Below are 23,164 nucleotides of genomic sequence, written 5' to 3'. Positions count from 1 at the left end.
TACTAATATTTTTTGTTGACTGTTATAATGAAGATGGTCAAAACAGGTTTTTACTAAAAAAAATGGCATTTGGACTCAGAAAATGGTGTTTCCCTTGTTACGTTATGTAATGTTGCAAGAAAATACTAATATTATTTGGTGACTGTTATCATGAAGACGGACTAAGACCAACTTCACATATAAAATTTTTTATTTGGGCCTAAGAATTAGAGGTTTTCATGAATGTTACATTATGCTACATTATGTTACAAAAATAACATCAGGTGATCTGTAGGATTGGCGAATGTATAGTTATGACCCTGATTCACTCTTCCCTCAACGAAATACAAAACCTTAATACGTTATGGTTTGAGAATTTTTAGGTCTGATTGGCGACGATGAATGAATAACATAACCGCTAGCTTTCATGTGGCGTCACTGCCACAATGGCTAGCTTTGATGTGGCGTCACTACCATAATGGCTAGCTTCGATGTGGCGTCACAATCATAATGGCTAGCTTCGATGTGGCGTCACTGCCATAATGGCTAGCTTTGATGTGGCGTCAAAACCATAATGCTAGCTTTGATGTGGCGTCACTGCCATAATGGCTAGCTTTGATGTGGCATCACTACCATAATGGCTAGCTTTGATGTGGCGTCATTGCTATAATGGCTAGCTTTGATGTGGCGTCACTGCCATAATGGCTAGCTTTGATGTGGCGTCATTGCTATAATGCTAGCTTTGATGTGGCGTCACTGCCATAATGGCTAGCTTTGATGTGGCGTCACTACCATAATGGCTAGCTTTGATGTGGCGTCTATTTACTAATATTCCCTTGTTGGAAACTCTTGATGTTTGTTTAAAGTCATTATTTGGTGATATTATTTTGGTGTCTAGATTTAATAGTAAATAATTTACGTCTTTGTTAACGCCCATTTAAAGACTCATTCTATGCAATCAACCCGTCCCCGACTCAAGTCCATTACATCCAGCGGTCGAGCCCACAGTCGCATTCATAAATTTTAGCATGTTGCTCATTCAAAACAGGAATTTTTTCAAATATAAAATATTAAATTTTTTTTAGCATATAGTGCATATATAGGTGTAGGTTAGGTTAGGCTAGGTGTTTAGGTTCTGTTGGCGATTATTTGTATTTGTAGTACGTGGGTGAAGCATTTATTGCGTTGTGGTTCGAACAAATTCGTCAGTGAAGCACTTGTTCCGGAAGTGTTCGAACGTTATCAGTAGTCAGCCCGTCCTCCAAACAAAGATCCAAAAGTGATTCCATGCACCCGCCAAACCCCCTGTTTATGCAACCCGTCCTCGACTCAAGTCCATTACATTCAGCGGTCAACCCCACAGACGCATTCATAAATTTTAACATGCTGTTCATTCAAAATGGGAAATTTCTCAAGTATAAATTAATATTATAATAGCATATTGTGTATATATAGGCATAGGATAGGTTAAGTGTTTAGGTTCTGTTGGCGATTATTTGTATTTGTAGTACGTGGGTGAAGCATTTATAGCGTTGTGATTCGAACAAAATTCGTCAGTGAAGCACTTGTTCCGGATATGTTCGAACGCCAGCAGTTGTGAGTCGTGTGTAAACCGCTTTTCATTCATAAACAGGGGGTTTGCCGGGTGCATGGAATCACTTTTGGATCTTTGTTTGGAGGACGGGCTGGTTTATGAATGAAAAGCGGTTTACACACGACTCACAACTGCTGACGTTCGAACATATCCGGAACAAGTGCTTCACTGACGAATTTTGTTCGAATCACAACGCTATAAATGCTTCACTGCTTCACCCACGTACTACAAATACAAATAATTGCCAATAGAACCTAAACACCTAACCTAACCTATCCTATGCCTATATATACACAATATGCTAATATATTATAATATTAATTTATACTTGAGAAAATTCCCGTTTTGAATAAACAGCATGTTAAAATTTATGAATGCGTCTGTGGGGTTGACCGCTGAATGTAATGGACTTGAGTCGAGGACGGGTTGCAGTAGTGAGTCGTGTGTGAACCGATTTTCATTCATAGAGGTTTGTCAGGGGCATGGAATGGACTTTGGGTCTTTGTTTGGAGGATGAGCTGATGCAATTGCTGTTTAATGGAACCCATTCTCAGCCTATGTTCATTCCATTCAGCGGTCGACCCCAAAGACTCATTCATAAATTTTAACATGCGATTATTCAAAATGGGAATTTTCTCAAATTTAAATTAATATTGTTATTTGTTAGGATATTGCGCATATTTAGGCATTGGTTAGGTTAGGTTTGGTGTTTAGATTCACTTGGCCTTATTTTGTATTTGTAGTACGTCGGTGAAGGTTTTACCGTGTTGTAGTTAAACAGAAGTCGTGAACGAAGCACTTGTTCTGAATGTGTTCGTACGTCATAAGTTTTGAGTCGTGTGTAAACTTTTTTTAATTCATGAACATGGGGTTCATTAGTGTATGGTATGAACTTTTCGCCATTGTTTATGAGGATGGGTTGTTAATCCAGCCCGTCCTCATAAACAAAAGCCAAAGTCTATTCCATGCCCCCACTAAATTCCCTGTTTATGAATGAAAAACGATTTACACACGACTCTCAACTGATGGCGTCTGAACACTTCTGAAACAAGTGCTTCACTGACGACTTTAGTTCGAACTACAACGCTGTAAATGCTTTACCAACGTACTACTAATACAAATAAACGTCAACAGAACCTAAACACATAGCCTAAAAAAGGCCTAAATATGCACAATACGCTAATATATAACAATATTAGGGAGCTGGTCGGCCGAGCGGACAGCACACTGGACTTGTGATCCTGTGGTCCCGGGTTCGATCCCGGGCGCCAGCGAGAAACGATGGGCAGAGTTTCTTTCACCCTATACCCATGTTACCTAACAGTAAATAGGTACCTGGGAAATAGTCAGCTGTCACGGGCTGCTTCCTGGGGGTGGAGGCCTGGTCAAGGACTGGGCCTCGGGGACACTAAAAAAGCCCCGAAATCAACTCAAGATAACCTCAAGATATTATTTATATTTGAAAAAATTCCCATTTTGAATGAACCGTATGTTAAAATTTATGAATTCGTCTTTGGGGTCGACCGTTGAAGGGAATGGACTTGGTCTGAAGACGGGTTGGGTCCAATAAAATCACATCAGCGTTATGTATCAATGCGAAAATCAGTAGAAGCCGCGACCCATCTTCGACTCAAGTCCATTACATTCAGCGGTCAACCCCACAGACGCATTCATAAATTCTTACATGCTGTTCATTGAAAATGGGAATTTTCTCAAATATATATTAATATGATAATATATTAGCATATTGTGCATATATAGGCATAGGCATAGGTTAGGTTAGGTGTTTAGGTTCTGTTGGCGATTATTTGTATTTGTAGTACGTGGGTGAAGCATTTATAGCGTTAACAAAATTCGTCAGTGAAGCACTTGTTCCGGAAGTGTTTGGGCGAAATGAGTTGTGAGTCGTGTGTAAATCATTTTTAATTAATAAACAGGGGGTTTGGCGGGATCATGGAATCACTTTTGGGTCTTTGTTTGGAGGAAGGGCTGAGCAGACCGTCCTCCAAACAAATACCCAAAGCAAAGAAACTAATTTAACGTTGAAATATTTGTTCCGATAATGGTTACCTTTATCATTTAATACTTAAATAAATGCTTATCAAATACAAGTGCTGTCTTGCTCGTCAGATTACTGCAGTAAAAGGAATCTTTAATACATCAAGTGGCACTTTTACGGCTCTATCAATTATTCTATGATTAATCTCACTTAGAACATTGTTACATTATCCCCAAGTGGATATTAGGTTAATTTTCGTTAATATGAGTGATATAAGGTCTTGTGTTAAATTTACAGATAGGGTGCCAATTCATTTGAGCTTCAGAGTCATAGGTATACAGCTCATCCTCCTGTTTTGGTAATATTTATATGAAGGATGAGGACCATTGTTTTATTAACAAGCTTAGATATACACAACAATGTGCCGTTACCCTATTCTATATGAAAGATTACACAGAGTAGATAAAAAACTTACAATGTTAGTCTTATATGGAATCAGGAGAGAAAATACCTGCCTCTACAAAAAATATATTAAATTTTACAAAATAACACTGATTTTCATAAGAACTAAGCACTGAATCAATGTAATATTACATTATAATTATTTTTTACTACTTTCTAAAAGATTCATCTGATATAATGTTTAATTTTATTTTAATTAACTTAGATATAAAGATAAATATGCTGCTACCCTATTTTTTATGAAATATTAGTGTAGATAAAAACAATCAGCTACAAGCTCATCCAACATCCACACCTAACCGGACGGCCACTCATACATGGAATCAGGAGAGAACTTCAAATGTAAGGCTGATATATTAGCCTCCACTAGCAAAATTTGGCTCATACTGATGATGGGATCTCACAAAGAACGTATAGTGCTCTGAAGGGTCGTTTATGAACATTTTTAAGAATAAACAAGTTTGGTTGTATGTCTTATGTCCTGTCCTGTCCCTCTGTCTCCATACTCTTAAAATTGTATTTCTAATACTAATAGTTGTAACTCTTTTCACAGAAAGACTAAGACATCCTTCGTAGTCATGCTGAACAGCCCACAGTCTAAGCTCACGAAAAACACCAAACACCAAAATGCTAGTTTAAGAATTACAGAATCTAGAGTGAGTGAACTCTTGTCAGAGTTCAACCTGACGACGTGCATTCCAGCAGAGTAGAAAAGCTAGATGGTAACCGATCCTCTGTCATTTAATGGAGGGTTATATATCACAGCTACTATCTTTGGTCCTCCCATCGTCATGGTGCTTGTTATATAGTCTGTGAACGCCTCGCAGCCCTGGATATCCATCTCCTGGAAACTTCAATCCTTTATGAGCAGGACCGCCATTTCTCTTTCCTTACCTCTTTAGTGTGAAGTGTAATGTTGATGTGAGTATGCAGCCTTGTGGCATTCCAGCATTACGGTTCAAGTAGTCAGTGTGTTGTTGGAGTAATCTTACTTGAAATAGTTTTGTTTCAGGTTTTAGCGTCCCCGCGGCCAGATTCTCGACCAGGCCTCCTCCTTGCTGGACTGGTCAACCAGGCAGTTGGACTCGGCAGCACGCAACCTGACGTATGAGTCACTGCAGGGTTAATCCGGTATCCTTTGAAGGTGCTTTTCAAATTTTCTCTGATAGTCCTGCGAGGGGTCTGCCGGTTATGCCCCTTATGTGTAGTAGAAGCGTGTTGAACACTCTTGGGCCTCTGATGTATATTGTTCTCTCTGAGTACCAATTGCACATATGTTCTTCAACAGTGGGCATTCTCCACATCCTGCCATGCCTTCTGGTCTCATGTGGTGTTATTTCTGTTAGCATCTTTCTGATTAGCCCCTCTAATATTTTCCATGTGTAAATTATGTATCTCTCCCGCCTGCGCTTAAGAGAATATAGATTTAGGCATTTAAGTCGGTCTCAATAATTTAGATGTTGTATTGAGTGTAATTTAGCAGTAGAGGATCTATGCACGCTCTCCTGGTCAGCAATTTCTCCAGCTTTGGAACGGCCTGTCTTTGTGCAACAGTATTCCACTCCAGAGAGCACTGGCATCTTAAAAAATATCATTGGTATAGCATATCTAGTGTGAAAGGTTCTTGTTTACTCCCCTCTCATTTTTCTTGTAGTTGCGATGGATACGTTGTGTTTTTTAAAGGTAAGGTTTTCCGACATGGAGTTCACCCAAATCCTTTACATAGCCTTTTCGTTCCATGTTATAATTTAACTGAGTTTTGTAAGCATAACTGCGTTTCCGTTTTTATATTTTAATTTTTTCCATAGCTCATGAACTGAAACTTATCTTCGTTAAACACCATATTATTTTCTGTAGCCCATAAAAAGACATGATTTACATCTTATTGTAGGTTTGTCATGTCCTCTATGTTGTCTACTCTCTTAAATATCCTAGTGTCATCTGCAAAGGAAGATAGAGTTCCAAAGATTGTGTCCCTGTCTGGCAGGTATGATGATGAGAAAAATAAATGGAGCAAGCACAGTACCCTGAGAGACTGAGCTCTTTATGGTTGATTGTCTGGATTTTATTTTGTTCTCTCTCTCTCATGATATTAATCTTGCCTGTATTCCAGTTTCTTTGTGCTCTCTTGGATTTCCCACCGTAGCTAGTTTAGTAGGTTTTACAAGTGAATATTCTCCAGGTCATGCGCTATTGTCTTTACTCCTGATTTTCCTTCCTTCCTTTTCTACTTTTTTTTATTTACTCTAAAGTTCTATCATCCCATTACACAATTTATGTGTGTATACTCTGCTTGTGGGTGCATATGTGTGTTTGTCTATTTAATAAATAAAGATATATGAAACTCCCTGTTTTATATGAAGAAAAGATAATCTTCAAATCATAATCAATTCTGCCAGTAAGAACAAGTAATGTTGACTGAGATCCCAACAGAAAAAAACGAAGCCATCATTAGATATTCTTCTTCTTGTAACCGTCATTACAAAATATTTTAGCAGTGATGGCCCTGAAAATGCGACGTAGGATGAAAAGGAGAAGGAAGAGAGCCAGAAAGAGGAGGAGCAGGACGTCGAGCATGAGGAACTCCACCCAGGAGAGCTGTGCCGCCGGGGACCTCAGCTGGGGGGCCCCACGGTGGCGGATGACGTACTCCGTCCAGAACACTGCTAGCTCCCTGGGCGACGTTGGCCGGTCCCTCATCCTTTCTGACATCCTCATCATGTTTTCTTTATACCTGATCACCGGGAAAGTCAGAAGAAAAATTAATGATCATCCCCATCAGAAGAACTATAGCACCATAGAAAAGGAACTCCTTTCCATCGTCCTGAACCTACAACATTTCGAACCTTACCTACAGGGTAATCGGTCTATTACCATCTACTCAGACCACAATCCCCTACAGTTACTGCAACAAGCCCAATTCAGCAATCAACATCTACGCTGGGCTCTGTACCTGCAGAATTTTAACCTGGAGATATTCTTCATCAAGGGCTCGGATAACATAATAGCCGACGCCCTCTCCAGAGTCTACGAGGTAGAGGCAGCTGCTCCTACCACTCTACCATTTATTGAAGTAACTTAACCCATAAGACCCATGGGTTAACCCTTAACCCATGTCTTGTTCATTGTAGAGTAACGTAACCATTATTTTATTTTATATTGTGTTTTGTCTTTGTATTTATGTTTATTCGCACTGTACATAGCCAAGGGATTATCTTTGTTTATATTTATTTAAAGTCAATTAAAGTTTCATTGTTTATAAGATTTGTTTTGCGTGTTTTTCCCTTTTTACTAGACCACAGGAGACAACAGCCAACCACTCAACTTTTTTTCTCTTAGTTTTACTACTGTGATTGGCATATATATATATATATATATATATATATATATATATATATATATATATATATATATATATATATATATAATGTCGTACCTAGTAGCCAGAACGCACTTCTCAGCCTACTATGCAAGGCCCGATTTGCCTAATAAGCCAAGTTTCCATGAATTAATTGTTTTTCGACTACCTAACCTAACTTTTTCGGCTACCTAACCTAACCTATAAAGATAGGTTAGGTTAGGTAGGGTTGGTTAGGTTCGGTCATATAACTACGTTAATTTTAACTCCAATAAAAAAAATTGACCTCATACATAATGAAATGGGTAGCTTTATCATTTCATAAGAAAAAAATTAGAGAAAATATATTAATTCAGGAAATCTTGGCTTATTAGGCAAATCGGGCCTTGCATTGTAGGCTGAGAAGTGCGTTCTGGCTACTAGGTACGACATATATATATATATATATATATATATATATATGTCGTACCTAATAGCCAGAACGCACTTCTCAGCCTACTATTCAAGGCCCGATTTGCCTAATAAGCCAAGTTTTCATGAATTAATGTTTTTTCGTCTACCTAACCTACCTAACCTAACCTAACCTAGCTTTTTTTGGCTACCTAACCTAACCTTACCTATAAATATAGGTTAGGTTAGGTTAGGTAGGGTTGGTTAGGTTCGGTCATATATCTACGTTAATTTTAACTCCAATAAAAATAAATTGACCTCATACATAGAGAAAAGGGTTGCTTTATCATTTCATAAGAAAAAAATTATAGTAAATATATTAATTCAGGAAAAATTGGCTTATTAGGCAAATTGGGCCTTGAATAGTAGGCTGAGAAGTGAGTTCTGGCTACTAGGTACGACATATATATATATATATATATATATATATATATATATGTCGTACCTAGTAGCCAGAACTCACTTCTCAGCCTACTATGCAAGGCCAAATTTGCCTAGTAAGCCAAGTTTTCATGAATTAATTGTTTTTCGACTACCTAACCTACCTAACCTAACCTAACCTAACTTTTTCGGCTACCTAACCAAACCTAACCTATAAAGATAGGTTAGGTTAGGTTAGGTAGGGTTGGTTAGGTTCGGTCATATATCTACGTTAATTTTAACTCCAATAAAAAAAAATTGACCTCATACATAATGAAATGGGTAGCTTTATCATTTCATAAGAAAAAAATTAGAAAAAATATATTAATTCAGGAAAACTTGGCTTATTAGGCAAATCGGGCCTTGAATAGTAGGCCAAAAAGTGAGTTCTGGCTACTAGGTACGACATATATATATATATATATATATATATATATATATATATATATATATATATATATATATATATATATATATATATATATATATATATATATACCGCAATACAGAGTTTACCTATAGGTATAGGCAAGAGCTCATACGGCATCAACTAAACAAGAAGAAGGAAGTCCTCCAAACCCTTACAGAGCAGGCTGAGCATCTGTTAAACAAATGGACCCAGTACGACATCCCTATCCAACTCAAGCAAACCATCAACAGTGAACTATTTAACCTGAAACAACAACATAAAACTCGTGTAGAAACAAAGACACTCCGTAAGTTAACAGCCCTAAACGGTGGACAGTTAAAGATCCCTCGTCCTAAAGATGGCTACATTAACCTGACTTCTTATGATCTTACCCAGGACCAAGGAGACCTCTTAAATCTTGGTCTAAATTGTCAATTCATATCTAAACGAAGGATGCATCAAAAACGCCTGGAAATCGAAATGCTTCTGGACGACATCCATACGCTAGAAGACAACAAAAAAGTCATCACCACTGACACACTTCACTCTGAACTACTAGCAGAAGCGGGGAAAAAACGAGGAACATATTCATCTACAATCTTAACCCCACGACTCAAAGAAGCAGCAAAACAACTAAAAAATCTGAAAGACGTAACAATAAGAAAAGCCGACAAGACAGCAGCATATGTATTGATTCCTACCCAAGAATACATGAACAAAATTAGCGACATCCTTAGTGATGACACCAAATTTCAACGAATCACGAGGAACACTGTGGAAGACCTTAAGCGGAATGTAAAGAAAACAATCACAGCAATCAACGCAAAGAAAGGTAGTGTGCATTCCAATAAACTTCAAGGCGACTATGGCTTAGGATATGCCTATGGCAATATTAAGACACACAAACCAGGTAACCCACTACCTTATAATCAGCCAAATACCAACTCCAACCTATCACCTGGCAAAAAGACTCAATGAACTCCTAACTCCATTCACTCCAATTAAGTATAGTCTACAATCATCAGCAGATTACCTAGAATTAATCAAATCTACTCAGCCCGATGGAATCATTGCTTCCCTGGACATCGAATCCCTATTTACCAACGTCCCAGTCGACACAACCATAGGAATGATACTGGACAGAGTATACAGAGACGAAAGCACCCCTAAATTTGACATACCTGAGCCACACTTGAAGAGTCTTCTCGAAGCATGTACAAAGGAAGCCCCTTTCATCAGTCCACAAGGAGACATGTATTTACAAATAGACGGAGTAGCAATGAGCTCCCCCTTAGGAGTCTTATTTGCTAATTTTTATATGAGAACCATCAAAGACAGAGTCTTCAGCAGCAGACAAAAACCAACTGTATATTGCCGTTATGAAGATGACATATTCGTAATAGTAAAAGACTCAGATGAACTAATTGATCTAAAAAGCCATCTAGAGAGAGAGAGAGTCAGTACTCCGATTTACACGTGAAAATAGTGAAAATAACAGTCTGCCATTCTTGGATGTACTAATAACAAAAACAGGAACCTCTTTAAGCACCAACGTATATACTAAGCCCACCAACATAGGATTAAGCCTGAACGGTAGAAGTGAGTGCTCCCAAAGATACAAAGCCAGTGTTCTCAACGCTTATATTTGTCGAGTGCTTACCCACTGCTCTGAATGGAGCAACGTGAGAAGAGAGTTTGAAAGAGTAACTCAGGTATTGGTGAACAACGGATATAGGAACGCGGAAACAAACGCTGCTATAAAAAGACACTTGGACCATTGGTATAATCCTGAACCTAGAACAGAAACCACAATACCTCCAATAAAATTATATTACAAATCAACCATGCACAGTGAACATATAAAAGAGGAAAGAAAAATTAAAGAAATAATCCGTAAAGGAGTGTCACGTGGGGTGGGCCGGGGCTCTGCTAGCACTCAGCTGCTAGGGGGCTCAAAAGGCCGAATACTTAGCCCCTACGACTCCCGGGATTCACCGGAGTCTCCTTGGTCACACAGGAGAGGACCAACAATGCCCACCTCCGCAGGTCTTTGCTTCCACCACAAGAGGGGGGTGCTACTGATTCACCCAGGAAGCCCTTCAGTCAAACACGGAGAAACTGCTGTTAACAGTTCCAGCCTAGACCCGTGGAGAAGTGAAGGAAGACTCAGGCTTACCTTATAACTATAACCTCCCCGAGTCTTGCCTGCCAGACAAAAAGGTTGCAGGAAGTCCTTTCCCGCCTGTCTTCTCTATCTTCTTCTTAACAAGGTCGCCAGCTGGGTTATTATATCTGCACCCCAGCGATGCAGTTCAGTGGGTGTAATATATATTGTTTGTTGCCAGAAGGTTGCTACTCCCATAGATCTGCTATTAGACTGTCGCCCCAGGGTACTCTCCCAGGAAGGTCTGTGCGGCTTTACCTCTCTCTAGCCACTACGTTACTAGTTGCCACCATTCAGGCACTGATACTGATCGGATGGCTAAGGGTACACTTTTATAAAAGTCTGTGCCATTTTTACCACTCTCCAGGCAATAAGAACTACTATAGAGAACGTGGTGTTCCCTAGGTGGTACTATGATAACCTTCGTGTATGCTCATAGAGAAATATTATACAGGAGGCACACTTAAACACAATGATAAAATGTGTGAATTTACTTACACAAATCACACGATCACACATACAATCACAAGTAATACATGAATATGAAAATAAGGATAATAAGTCTGGAGATCGTCAGCAACTCTTCTTCCACGACCTCCAACACTCCTTCAACTGGGCAGAAAGACAGGAGTCACACACTCTCTCACAGAAGGGCCTCTTAACCACGTCGGCACCTCTTCTTCACTGTCCTGCCGTCTATACACACTGTCCTCTCTGACAGTCCTGGACATAAGCTGCCTTGCAACCTATTCTACTACTAAAGTATTAATGTCCTATTACCACATACATAAGTAAATATTGTGGCCTAACTAGCTTACTCACACAAGGGGTAATGGGAGGGAAAGTGATCTACCTTTACATTCCTGGCTCACGACGCCTGTCCCTCGATGGTGTGAGGTTCCCACGCTTCCTGAGTCGATCCTTGACGATCCAGGAACGTTCCACAGGTCCTCAGGTGTCGTGGCCGTTCCAATCCGTGAGATTCAGCTACCCCAATCCAGGTTCATCAATTGGCACTGAGCTAATCACTATTTTCACACACTCGCCCCTTCCACAAGGCGTTGCTCCTTGTCCTAGGAACGGTGTCGTCCTTCCAAAACCCTCAGTGGATGTGACCCAGTCACAGCTAGGCTTACCCGCCACACCTTCCAGGCCCTCAACGTCCAGCGTCGTCGCCGAATATTTTCCAAGTTTGACACTCTTTTGCTCAATAAACGTGGTTCCTTTTTGCTTCCCAGAAGCGCGGGATCTCCAATATATAAGGTGGGCTGCGATGCCTAGCTCTAATCCACTGAGAAAGGCTTATAGAGCCTCAAAACCTTGAGAGCTGACCGAGGTGCGTCCTCTCGCCTCCACGGTCAGGTCAACTCTGACGTTGGCGCCGCCCGGGGCACTCGGTGACGTCACGGCGGGCTCTGATTGGGCGCCTGCGACCCAAGCCACCCAATCCGCACATGGCTAGCGTCCCTTCCAAAACGTCATATCTGCAGTAGGGGATACTCTTTCATTTTATATCAGGGCACCAATTTCCCCTTACTTACAACTTATAATGTAACTTTCTCCCTTAACTGGCAGACGGTCTCGTCGCCACATATATCAATAGACTCCCTGTACCTCAGAGAAACAGTAGGGAGAGTTGATATGACTCTTAAAGCAGGCAAACGAAAGAAATAGGAGAGGGCACCGTAACAGGAGTAAAAATCATTACTCCTAACCAAAACATTAACCTGATAATATTCTACAAAACCAAGAAGACTTTCGAACTCCTTATCAAAAACAGCCTGAAGCCGACGGAGAACCCTCTACAGCAGTCAAGCGTTGTATACATGTACACTTGCCCCCACGAAGGATGTAACCTTCAATCTAAGTACAAAGGTATGACGTCGACCAAGCTGACGAGGCGTTTGACCAACCTGTCCTCTTAAAAAGAACGTCGCTTTTGGCCGTTTGCCCGTATGGCCGAATTTGGACGTAATTTGAAATTGAAAAAAATATGAAAATAAATTTGGGATTTTTTTTTTCAACAACATTAAGTTAAGGGTCCTCTGATAGGTTAGGTGGGCAGGAAATTCTCATAAAGTTTCAAAACGTTATGAAAAACGTTAATTTAAAGTGTCCTGTTATAACCTCTGCGCGTACGCCGGACGACTCAAATAGAAAACGGAACAGAACGTCACTTTTGTGAGTGGATTTCATTTCAAATTACGTCCAAATTTGGCCATAGTGCGCATACCAGCCAAAAGTGACGTTCTTTTTAAGAGGACGGGTTGGTTTGACATGCCATCTTCAATTCGTTGCCCCCAGGAATCACATGAGACAAGCCCATGACATCACCCTAACAAGAGAAACGTTGAACAAAAATACCTGTATAATAGACAAAACCCAAGATGCAAGAAGATTACAAATTCTTGAAGCAATTCACATAAGAATAGAACAACCTACCATGAACACCCAAATCACGGAACTATTTACTCTACCCACCATGAGAGTAAGGACAAGACCAGAACATAACGATGCCAACACAGAAGACACCGTTCAACATAAAAGGCCAATTACACTTGAATAATCTTTGTATGTAGATAGCAGCTGCCTCATATGGGCCAATAAGCCTTCTGCAGTTACCTCTATTCTTATGTTCTTATGAATCCCATTATGTTTTCACCTTTATTGTCTTATCACCTGACTCAGTGCGGGTATAAAATCAACCAAACCTGAAAATTCCTTTCACTTGAGAATGAACCATGGAGGTTCGAAACGTTGTGCAAATTGAATAAATAAGTGTAATACATTCTATAGTAATTCACTTCTTTTCTTCACCTTAAAATTACGAAAATGAGTTTTGGAGAACTCCTATTTCAGCTAAGCCCTGATGCTAAGAAAATAGTTAGAGGGATAGAAGCCCTAAATCAGAAAATAGTAAATACAGAATATGCCGTCATATTCAGTGAGACATACATATATATATATATATATATATATATATATATATATATATATATATATATATATATATATATATATATATATATATATATATATATATATATATATATATATATATATATATATATATATATATATATATATATATATATATATTGTTGTGTTTTTCAAGAGATCCATAACCTTTAAGCACTTTTTTGCATTATTATTTTTGTATCAACCCATGTATATCTTGTAACCATCAAATGCATAATAAAGCACAAAAAATAAAAAAGGAAGGGGGTGGTAGGAGAAAAGCACACAGAAACTGTATTGGAGGGGATCTAAACATTCCCTCTAATGCGTTATGTGTGGTTTCCTCCGAGGCTATGGGTCCCCCTTCTTCCAGCTAGAGGTGGTACTCCCTTCCATATTTTAATTAAAATATATATATATATATATATATATATATATATATATATATATATATATATATATATATATATATATATATATATATATATATATATATTTTAAAGAAAAAGCCTCATTGAAACTACATAAAATATTAAAATAATATTGTTAAGAGACTATATAACAATCATAGTTTTTTCTTAAACTCTTGTGCAATATTGTAACTTAAAACAGGGTCAAGTTTGTACATACCAGTACTAACATTGAGAAGATTTGGACATTGACTAATTAGGTCAGACTCAATTAAATTCCGTTCCACAAAACCATTGCAATTGGCAATGCTTTTCGCCCCATCCCAATTAATAGTGTGATCACACAAACTTGTATGTAGATACAAAGCATTAGACGTTTGGGCCGTTCTTATACTATAAGCATGTTGGGACATACGTAATTGTTAGGATTTTCCTGTTTGTCCAAGGTACACAGACTCACAATCATTGCAGGGAATCGAAAACACAACCTGCAGTACCAGGGGAGTTTTTTATTATATTAGACTTAATCGTATTATTAGTGAACACCAAATTGATATTAAGGTTCTTAAAAAGTGGGGAAAGTTTCTCCAATCCCATCGCATAAGATATCTAACACGAATCTTCTCAATATTTCTTAAGTTTTTCTTCACTGTCGGTGGTAATAAAAATAACAATTCTCCGAAATTCATTTTTTAATTGTCTGACGCCTGAACGCATTTCGTAATTCGTATTACATTTTCAAAGACTTAATTTACACACAAATTCTTCAAACTTATACTCTATTGGATGAAGTGATATGGTACAAAAGTTTTGGGTGAGGTGACAAACAAAAGACTGAACACGAAACAATGGGTATAAATTGGACAAGTGAACATATGAATGGAAGTAACTGCAGAAGGTCTATTGGCCCATACTTCCTCTTGCTGTTTCCATATTGGTTCGGAGTCTTGAAGTAAGTAGAATATAGTTGTGCATTAATTGGCTGTTGATTGCTGGTGTTGACTTTTTGATGTGTAGTGCCTCGCTGATGTCTATCCGCCTGCTATAGCCGTACCTATCGATGATTTCTGTGTTGTTTGTTAAGATTTCTCTGGTGATGGTCTGGTTGTGAGAAGAGATTATGTGTTCCTTGATGGCTCCCTGTTCCTTATGCATTGTTAGTCGCCTAGAAAGAGACGTTGTTGTCTTGCCTATATACTGAGTTCTTTGGGGCTTACATTCCCCAAGTGGGCGTTTAAAGGCATAGACAACGTTGGTCTCCTTCAGAGCGTTCTGCTTGGTGTCTGGCAAGTTTTTCATGAGTAGATTTTCATGAGAAGATTGAAGGTAAACAGATTGATCGAAACTGTGAACGTCAAGAAATCCGGACTCCACCTGCCAAAAGTTGTTGGGGAATACAAACCTGGGTATGCCAGTGGAAATGTCAAGACCCACAAGCCAGGAAACCCTCTTTGGCCAATCATCTGCCAGATACCCACACCCACATACAGACTGGCTAAGCGACTCAACAGGTTGCTGACTCCTTACGTACCCTGTGCTTTCAGCTTGAAGTCTCCCAAGAAATTTGTCGACTTACCGCGCGGAGCACGGGCCACAGGGATAAGAGCCTCGTTGGATGTGGAGTCACTATTTACCAACGTACCGGTGGACGAGACAATCGGGATGATAGCAGACAGAGTGTATCGTGACCCGGCTTGCACTCCTCTTGACATGCCAGAAAGCATACTGAGGAAACTACTCCAAGCCTGCACTAAAGAGGCACCCTTCGTGAGCCCAGATGGGCACATGAATAAGCAAGTAGATGGGGTCGCCATGGGTTCTTCCCTAGGTGTCCTGCTTGCGAACTTCTACATGGGCACCATCGAGCAGGGGTCTTAGTTGACGGGCTTTGAACCCGCCATATATTGCAGGTATGTTGACATTTTTACACAGGTACCTGATGCCAGATGTCTGCAGCACCTGAAGGAGTCATTTGAGCAGAATTCTGTGTTGAGTTTCACGTACGAGATGAAGAACAATGGGAAGCTGCCCTTTCTGGATGTAACAGTCACGGAAAGGAGCGGAGGTTTCTATACTGCAGTCTACACCAAAGAAACAAACATAGGAATGAGCCTCAACGCCAATAGTGACTGCCCAGACAGGTTCAAGAGGAGTGTTGTCAATGCTTACGTCGACCGTGCTCTAAGCCACAGCTCAGGATAGAAAGAAGTCGATGAAGAGCTCTGTAAGGTAAGGCAAGTCCTAGTCAACAACGGCTTCTCTAACGGTTTCGTTGAAGACATCATAAAAAGAAAGGTAAAACGCCATGCAACTTCTGAAAAGTCAACCAACACAACACTTGTACCCCCAATTAAACTATTTTACAGGAACTTCTTTTCGACGGCTCATAAAACGGAGGAAAGGGTCCTGAAAGATATTGTTGATAGGAACGTCATCCCAACAGAAAAAAATGTGAATAAATCAATTTTTTCTTCAATGTATCTAAGAGCTCTTCGAGTTGTGAGTCCAGAATTCTTCGATGAAGAGTTTAAGAATATGGATTCGATTGGTCTCAAGCTTTGTAACCCACTGAATTTTTTGGAAGTTTGCCGTAGCAAAGCACGTCGTACATATTATAATAATATATGCAGAGAAAAAATTCGCCAAAAGAATGTGTTATGTTTACCATAATTCTCTGGGTTTGAGAATATTGTCAAGGCCTTAAAACTTTTTGATATACATGCATTGTTTAGCTATGAAAATACTGTTGGTAAGCTATTAGTTAGGAACAGCCCTCGTAGTGATAATTGTGTCATTTATAAAATACCTTGTAAAGACTGTAATAAGTTCTATGTTGGGCAAACATCTAAAGATTTGAAATGTAGAATTTCGCAACATAAATACTCTGTAAGACCTGGCCAAGTGTCTAATGCTTTGTTTGTTCATCTGTCAGAGGATTCTCACCAAATTGATTGAGATATGGCTTCTTCAATAACAAATTGTAAAACCACCTATAACAGAAACATAATTGAATCTGCTTTGATACAGATCACAAATAAAGTAATTTGAACATTAGCAGTGGTTTATATAACTTAGATCCATTTTTAATAGATCAATTAATGGACGATTTGAGTAGGATCTTTGAAACACATTTGTCTCACTAATTCATTGTAAATATTTACTATACTATGCTATGATTATCCCTGTGTGTGGTTATGAATGGGCGTTGCATCGGATGGGCCAATAGACCCTCTGGAGTTTTTGTGTGGCTCATATTTGTGTCCACTTATTGTTCCTCACCTTACTCCACCATTCTCTCCTGCCTATTTATCTCCAGTACTCGACCTGTAAAACCACTCCTTCTGAAGATGTATTAATATACGAAAGTACTAAAGGAAATTCGTTTCAATTTTCCTCCGTGGTCTGACACTGTCACATTTTTAATCACGTGTTTATTTTTCGTGGTTTACACACACGATATATATATATATCGTGTGTGTATATATATATATATATATATATATATATATATATATATATATATATATATATATATATATATATATATATATATACACACACACACATATATATATATATATATATATATATATATATATATATATATATATATATATATATATATATATATATATATATATATATATATATATATATATATATATATATATATATATATATATATATATATAATGGTCAAGCGGATTAAGGCGCCCTGTAGTTACCAGTTGCGTTGCTCCTGGGAGTATGGGTTCGAGTCACTTCTGGGGTGTGAGTTTTCAGTCGCATATAGTCCTGGGGACCATTCAGGCTTGTTCGCATATATATATATATATATATATATATATATATATATATATATATATATATATATATATATATATATATATATATATATATATATATATATCCCTCTCCCATAGGGAGAGGGAGAGGCCTAGGGGACGGACGTGTGGCGGAGGAGCTGCTGCCTTCTCAGCCATTGCCCTGAGACATCTTGGCCTCACCGTACCAAGACTCAACCATATTCACCGTGAATACACCAAGCAGACGTGGGAGTGGCCGGAAGTGCCTACGGTGTACCATCTATGTGAAAACTTATCAAAACAGGTAGGTTGGCAGTGTGGAGTCATGGAGGCTGGAGTGAGGGGCCAGGATGGACCGTGCAGGCCTCCCATAGTGAGGGGAGGTGGGGGGTGAGTGAGGGGTGTTGTGTGGTCAGGAGAGAGAGGTGGGGGTTACGCGTGTGCCAAATAGTGTTTTGTGTTTTTCTTTTTTGAAAGTTTTGTTGAACAATTTACGTTGTCAGCGAAAATTGGCGCAACATATCTATCATATTGTGAGTACATCACACGTGCAGTGAGTCAGATTACAAGTGTGTGATTCATTCATTATTGTGCAGTGATATACGGGGAAATTATACCAGTGTTAGTGTCGCCCTGACCCCCGCCCCCACCCAGCGCCCAGGCTGGGAAGTACCTGCTCTCCCCCTCCTTCCCCACCCCACCACGTCGCCTCCCCACCCACGAGGCCACCTTGCCACCCGCCCATAGAAGCCGGGAGGCTCCCATGTGTGTCTACGCCACCCACCCACCCAATGTATACCCACATATTGTGTAGTGGGTGTATACCCACACTTTGTATAGAGGTGGTATATGTATTACCACTCATCTGAGTAGTAAGTGCTACGGCCAGCTGATCATCCCCCCAGCCTCCAACTGCCGCCCACCCTCCAGTCTCCACCCGCCGTCCACCTTCCCGCCCAGCGCCCGCCCAGCGCCCGCCCATGTCGCAGCTCTCAACAGATAGCCAGGCTTCTCCAAGCCAAGATGAGCCATCAAGCAGGGGTAGACAAGGTAGATGTCAGACGTGTGACCGGGTATGCTATATCCGGTTGAGTGACGATAATGTGCGCCTTCATTACCACAACAGAGCCAGGTGTTTGGGTTCTGGGCGCCCTCCCAGGGAGAACACCAATCAACAGCCCACACCGCCCGTAAGGCAAAACACCTCCCAGACCTTCATTCCCACAGAAACTTTATTAGAAGCTATCAAAGCAACATCGGCCAGAACCTTGCAACACATCCCTAAAGCAGCCCGCCCCCATGCAGCAGCCAAATTATCTGCTCTCCTGAGAAAGGTCAACGACTCTCCTGGAACGACCCAAGCATGGCACAACCTCCTAAAGTTTGGCAACATATGTCTAGCCACCCCTGCAAGGAGAGACAAAACCTTAGCTGCCTCAGTCATCAGAGCTATAAATGATTTTCCCAGGAAGGACAACCAGGTGCGCCTTCCCACTCGCGCGAGAAACACCCACGGCAGGAGGAGCAACAGTGGCATATCCGAGACATCAAAAATCAGAACATCAGTCACCAAGAAAATAGAAGAAGGAAACACTATTGGCGCAATACGAGTCATCACCAGTGAGGACTCAATTGCCGACAGAGATGCCGCAACAGCTCAAGCCCTAAGGGAGAAACACCCACCCAAGGCTCCGCGTGAGGACGATATTGTACAAGTGGGGGCTACCGGAGCAGAACCTCTCTGGGTGGCTGAATCTGTGGTCCATAAAGCAGCCAAGTCCTTCCCTACAGGATCAGCAGGTGGGTTCACAGGACTAAAACCCAACCACCTCAAGCAAATGCTCAACCCTGCACTGGGTGACATTGCAAAGAACCTCTTGGTGGAACTAACCAGATTCACCAACACATGTCTAGCTGGCAACATACCAGCGTCCATAAGACCTATCTTTTTTGGAGCATCTCTCTGTGCTCTAAAGAAAAAGGATGGAGGGATCAGGCCAATAGCTGTGGGCAATTCTCTCCGGCGTCTCGTCGCAAAGGCAGCTGCAAGAACAGTTAGTGATGCAGCGGCCAACATGCTGAAGTCAAAACAGCTCGGGTTTGGCATTCCACAAGGGTGTGAGGCGGCAGCCCATGCAGCTCGAGCCTTCATCGCCAACATCACAGACGAAAAGGCCCTTATCAAGCTAGATTTTAAAAATGCCTTCAATTTGGTGCGGAGGGATGCTGTACTTCGTGCGGTTCATAGTCATTTCCCTTCCCTCTACCCTTTTGTACATTCATGCTACAGTATGGATCTTAAGCTACTTTTTGGCGAACATGAAATTGACTCGCGAGAAGGCGTCCAACAGGGTGACCCCCTTGCTCCTCTCCTTTTCTGCTTAGTCATCAAACAAGTCACAGAGGTCCTGTCCAGCGAGCTTAACATCTGGTTCTTGGATGATGGTACCCTAGCTGGTTCCCAAGACTCCCTCCTGGAGGACATCAGAAAAATCCAGGAGCAAGGTGCAGTTTTAGGCCTCACCCTGAACCCTTCTAAATGTGAAATAATATGTTCCAACCAGGGCATCGTAGAGAGAATAGAGGGTCTTCTGCCAAATATCCATAAAACTAAACCTGAAGACAGCACACTCCTAGGAGCTCCCCTGGGGTTGAAAGCCATCGATGAGGTCCTTGATAAGAAAATCGCCGACCTTAAGAGGATGGATGGGAGGATTGAGGATATTGATGCTCATGATGCACTCTACCTCATCACCAGATATCTGTCCCTCCCCAGGTTAACCTACTTTCTGAGGTGTTCACCATCTTACAGTAGCCAAAAACTAAGTGAGTATGACCAGTTACTGAAATCAATGTTAGAAAAAGCCCTTAATCTCTCTCTCGATGACCTACAGTGGAAACAAGCCTCTCTTCCCGTAAGACTTGGGGGCCTCGGAGTTCGAACAGCAACGCAAATCGCTGTTCCAGCCTTCCTGTCCTCCTTATCAGCATCCGACGACCTTGTGAAGGAAATTCTACCTGCCCACTTACATCAGTTGGCAGGTGTACATGATCCCAATTTTACACGCTGTGCCACAGAGTGGGCCTCTCGTGCAGGCCAATCACCTCAACCACCATCCCCAAAAGCCCACAAGCAATCCAGCTGGGATGGCCCCATTGTAGACCAAGTTGCTGCAGAGTGCCTGGGTGCGGCAACAACACAACACGACATTGCTCGCCTCACAGCAGTAGCAGCACCACATGCAGGGGATTTCCTGTTAGCAACCCCAATGTCGGCAACTGGCACGCGTCTCACACCACACGCCCTCCGAATTGCTGTGGCCCTCCGCCTTGCTGCCCCAATCCACACCAGATATAGGTGTATTTGCGGCGAGGTGGTGGCTGACAGGTACGGCCACCATGGCCTACTCTGCCAAAGCACAGGGGGATGGCACTCGAGGCACAGTGAAGTTAACATCATCAAGAGGATCCTCACGACAGCTGGATGCCCAGCTGAAAGAGAGCCCCGTTACCTAACGCCCCATAACTCTAATGCTCTTATTGGTCGCCCGGATGGTATCACAGTGAACCCCTGGAAGAATGGCAAGCAGTTGGTATGGGACTACACGTGCGTATCAACCCTGGCTAACACCTACATTAACCTCAGTGTTGCACAACCAGGTGGCGCTGCCACCCACAGGGAAGCAGCCAAATCCCGTAAGTATAGAGAACTGTATCACCACTACAATTTTGTCCCCATTGCTTCTGAGACACTCGGCGCCTGGGGTAAAAGTGCTACCAGTTTTTTGAAAGAACTGGGTTTTAGGCTCATTGAAACAACAAGGGACCCGAGAGCTGCAAGCTTTCTTTTCCAACGCCTCAGTGTGGCGATACAGAGGGGAAATGCGCACTGCATCCATGGTTCCTGCCCGCCATCTGAGGAGCTGGAGGAACTCGACAACCTACGATAACCATCTTTGTAACCCATATGTAACTCCTTTTTTGTAACTAAGCTCAAATTAAGTAAATATATATGTGTACATACAAAAGAATGGGGGTGGTAGGAGAAGATAATATTAGTGTTCAGTGAGAAACCACAAGGTCTCATCTGAATACTTTTTATTTTCTTCTCTGAGGCTATGGGTCCCCACATTGGCACCAGAGGTGGTACCCTAACAAACTTTATATATATATATATATATATATATATATATATATATATATATATATATATATATATATATATATATATATATATATATATATATATATATATATATATATACATATATATATATATATATATATATTTATATATATATATATATATATATATATATATATATATATATATATATATATATATATATATATATACATATTTATATATATATATATATATATATATATATATATATATATATATATATATATATATATATATATATATATATATATATATGTCGTACCTAATAGCCAGAACGCACTTCTCAGCCTACTATTCAAGGCCCGATTTGCCTAATAAGCCAAGTTTTCATGAATTAATGTTTTTTCGTCTACCTAACCTACCTAACCTAACCTAACCTAGCTTTTTTTGGCTACCTAACCTAACCTTACCTATAAATATAGGTTAGGTTAGGTTAGGTAGGGTTGGTTAGGTTCGGTCATATATCTACGTTAATTTTAACTCCAATAAAAAAAAATTGACCTCATACATAGAGAAAAGGGTTGCTTTATCATTTCATAAGAAAAAAATTATAGTAAATATATTAATTCAGGAAAACGTGGCTTATTAGGCAAATCGGGCCTTGAATAGTAGGCTGAGAAGTGAGTTCTGGCTACTAGGTACGACATATATATATATATATATATATATATATATATATATATATATATATATATATATATATATATATATATATATATATATATATATATATATGTATGCAACAATGATCACAAAAACACTGATCCAAGTATGCAGAATAACCACATATGAAAAATAGAAAATGCTTAACGCGTTTTCGGCTAATTCGCCTTCATCAGAGCAAAGTAGAGTAGAAAGATTCTACTTTGCTCTGATGAAGGCGAATTAGCCGAAAACGCGTTAAGCATTTTCTATTTTTCATATGTGGTTATTCTGCATATATATATGTATATATATATATATATACAT

The 23,164-nt window shown here is 40.2% G+C and overlaps 1 protein-coding gene across 1 annotated transcript in view; it reads right to left on the bottom strand.

Annotated features, from left to right (window-relative positions):
• Positions 1-3,949: 3,949 nt before the first annotated feature.
• The window catches only part of LOC123769303 (UDP-glycosyltransferase UGT5-like), a 189,043-nt gene continuing 169,828 nt past the window's right edge, over positions 3,950-23,164 (bottom strand). The window contains exon 8 of the mRNA XM_069309817.1: positions 3,950-6,768. Within this exon, the coding sequence (XP_069165918.1) occupies positions 6,486-6,768 (283 nt within the window). The 3' untranslated portion in view covers positions 3,950-6,485. The remainder of the gene's footprint in view (positions 6,769-23,164) is intronic.

Source organism: Procambarus clarkii, chromosome 66, assembly GCF_040958095.1.
Source record: "Procambarus clarkii isolate CNS0578487 chromosome 66, FALCON_Pclarkii_2.0, whole genome shotgun sequence".
In the NCBI taxonomy this organism is placed as follows: domain Eukaryota; kingdom Metazoa; phylum Arthropoda; class Malacostraca; order Decapoda; family Cambaridae; genus Procambarus; species Procambarus clarkii.
This window is presented reverse-complemented; position numbering and strand designations above follow the sequence as displayed.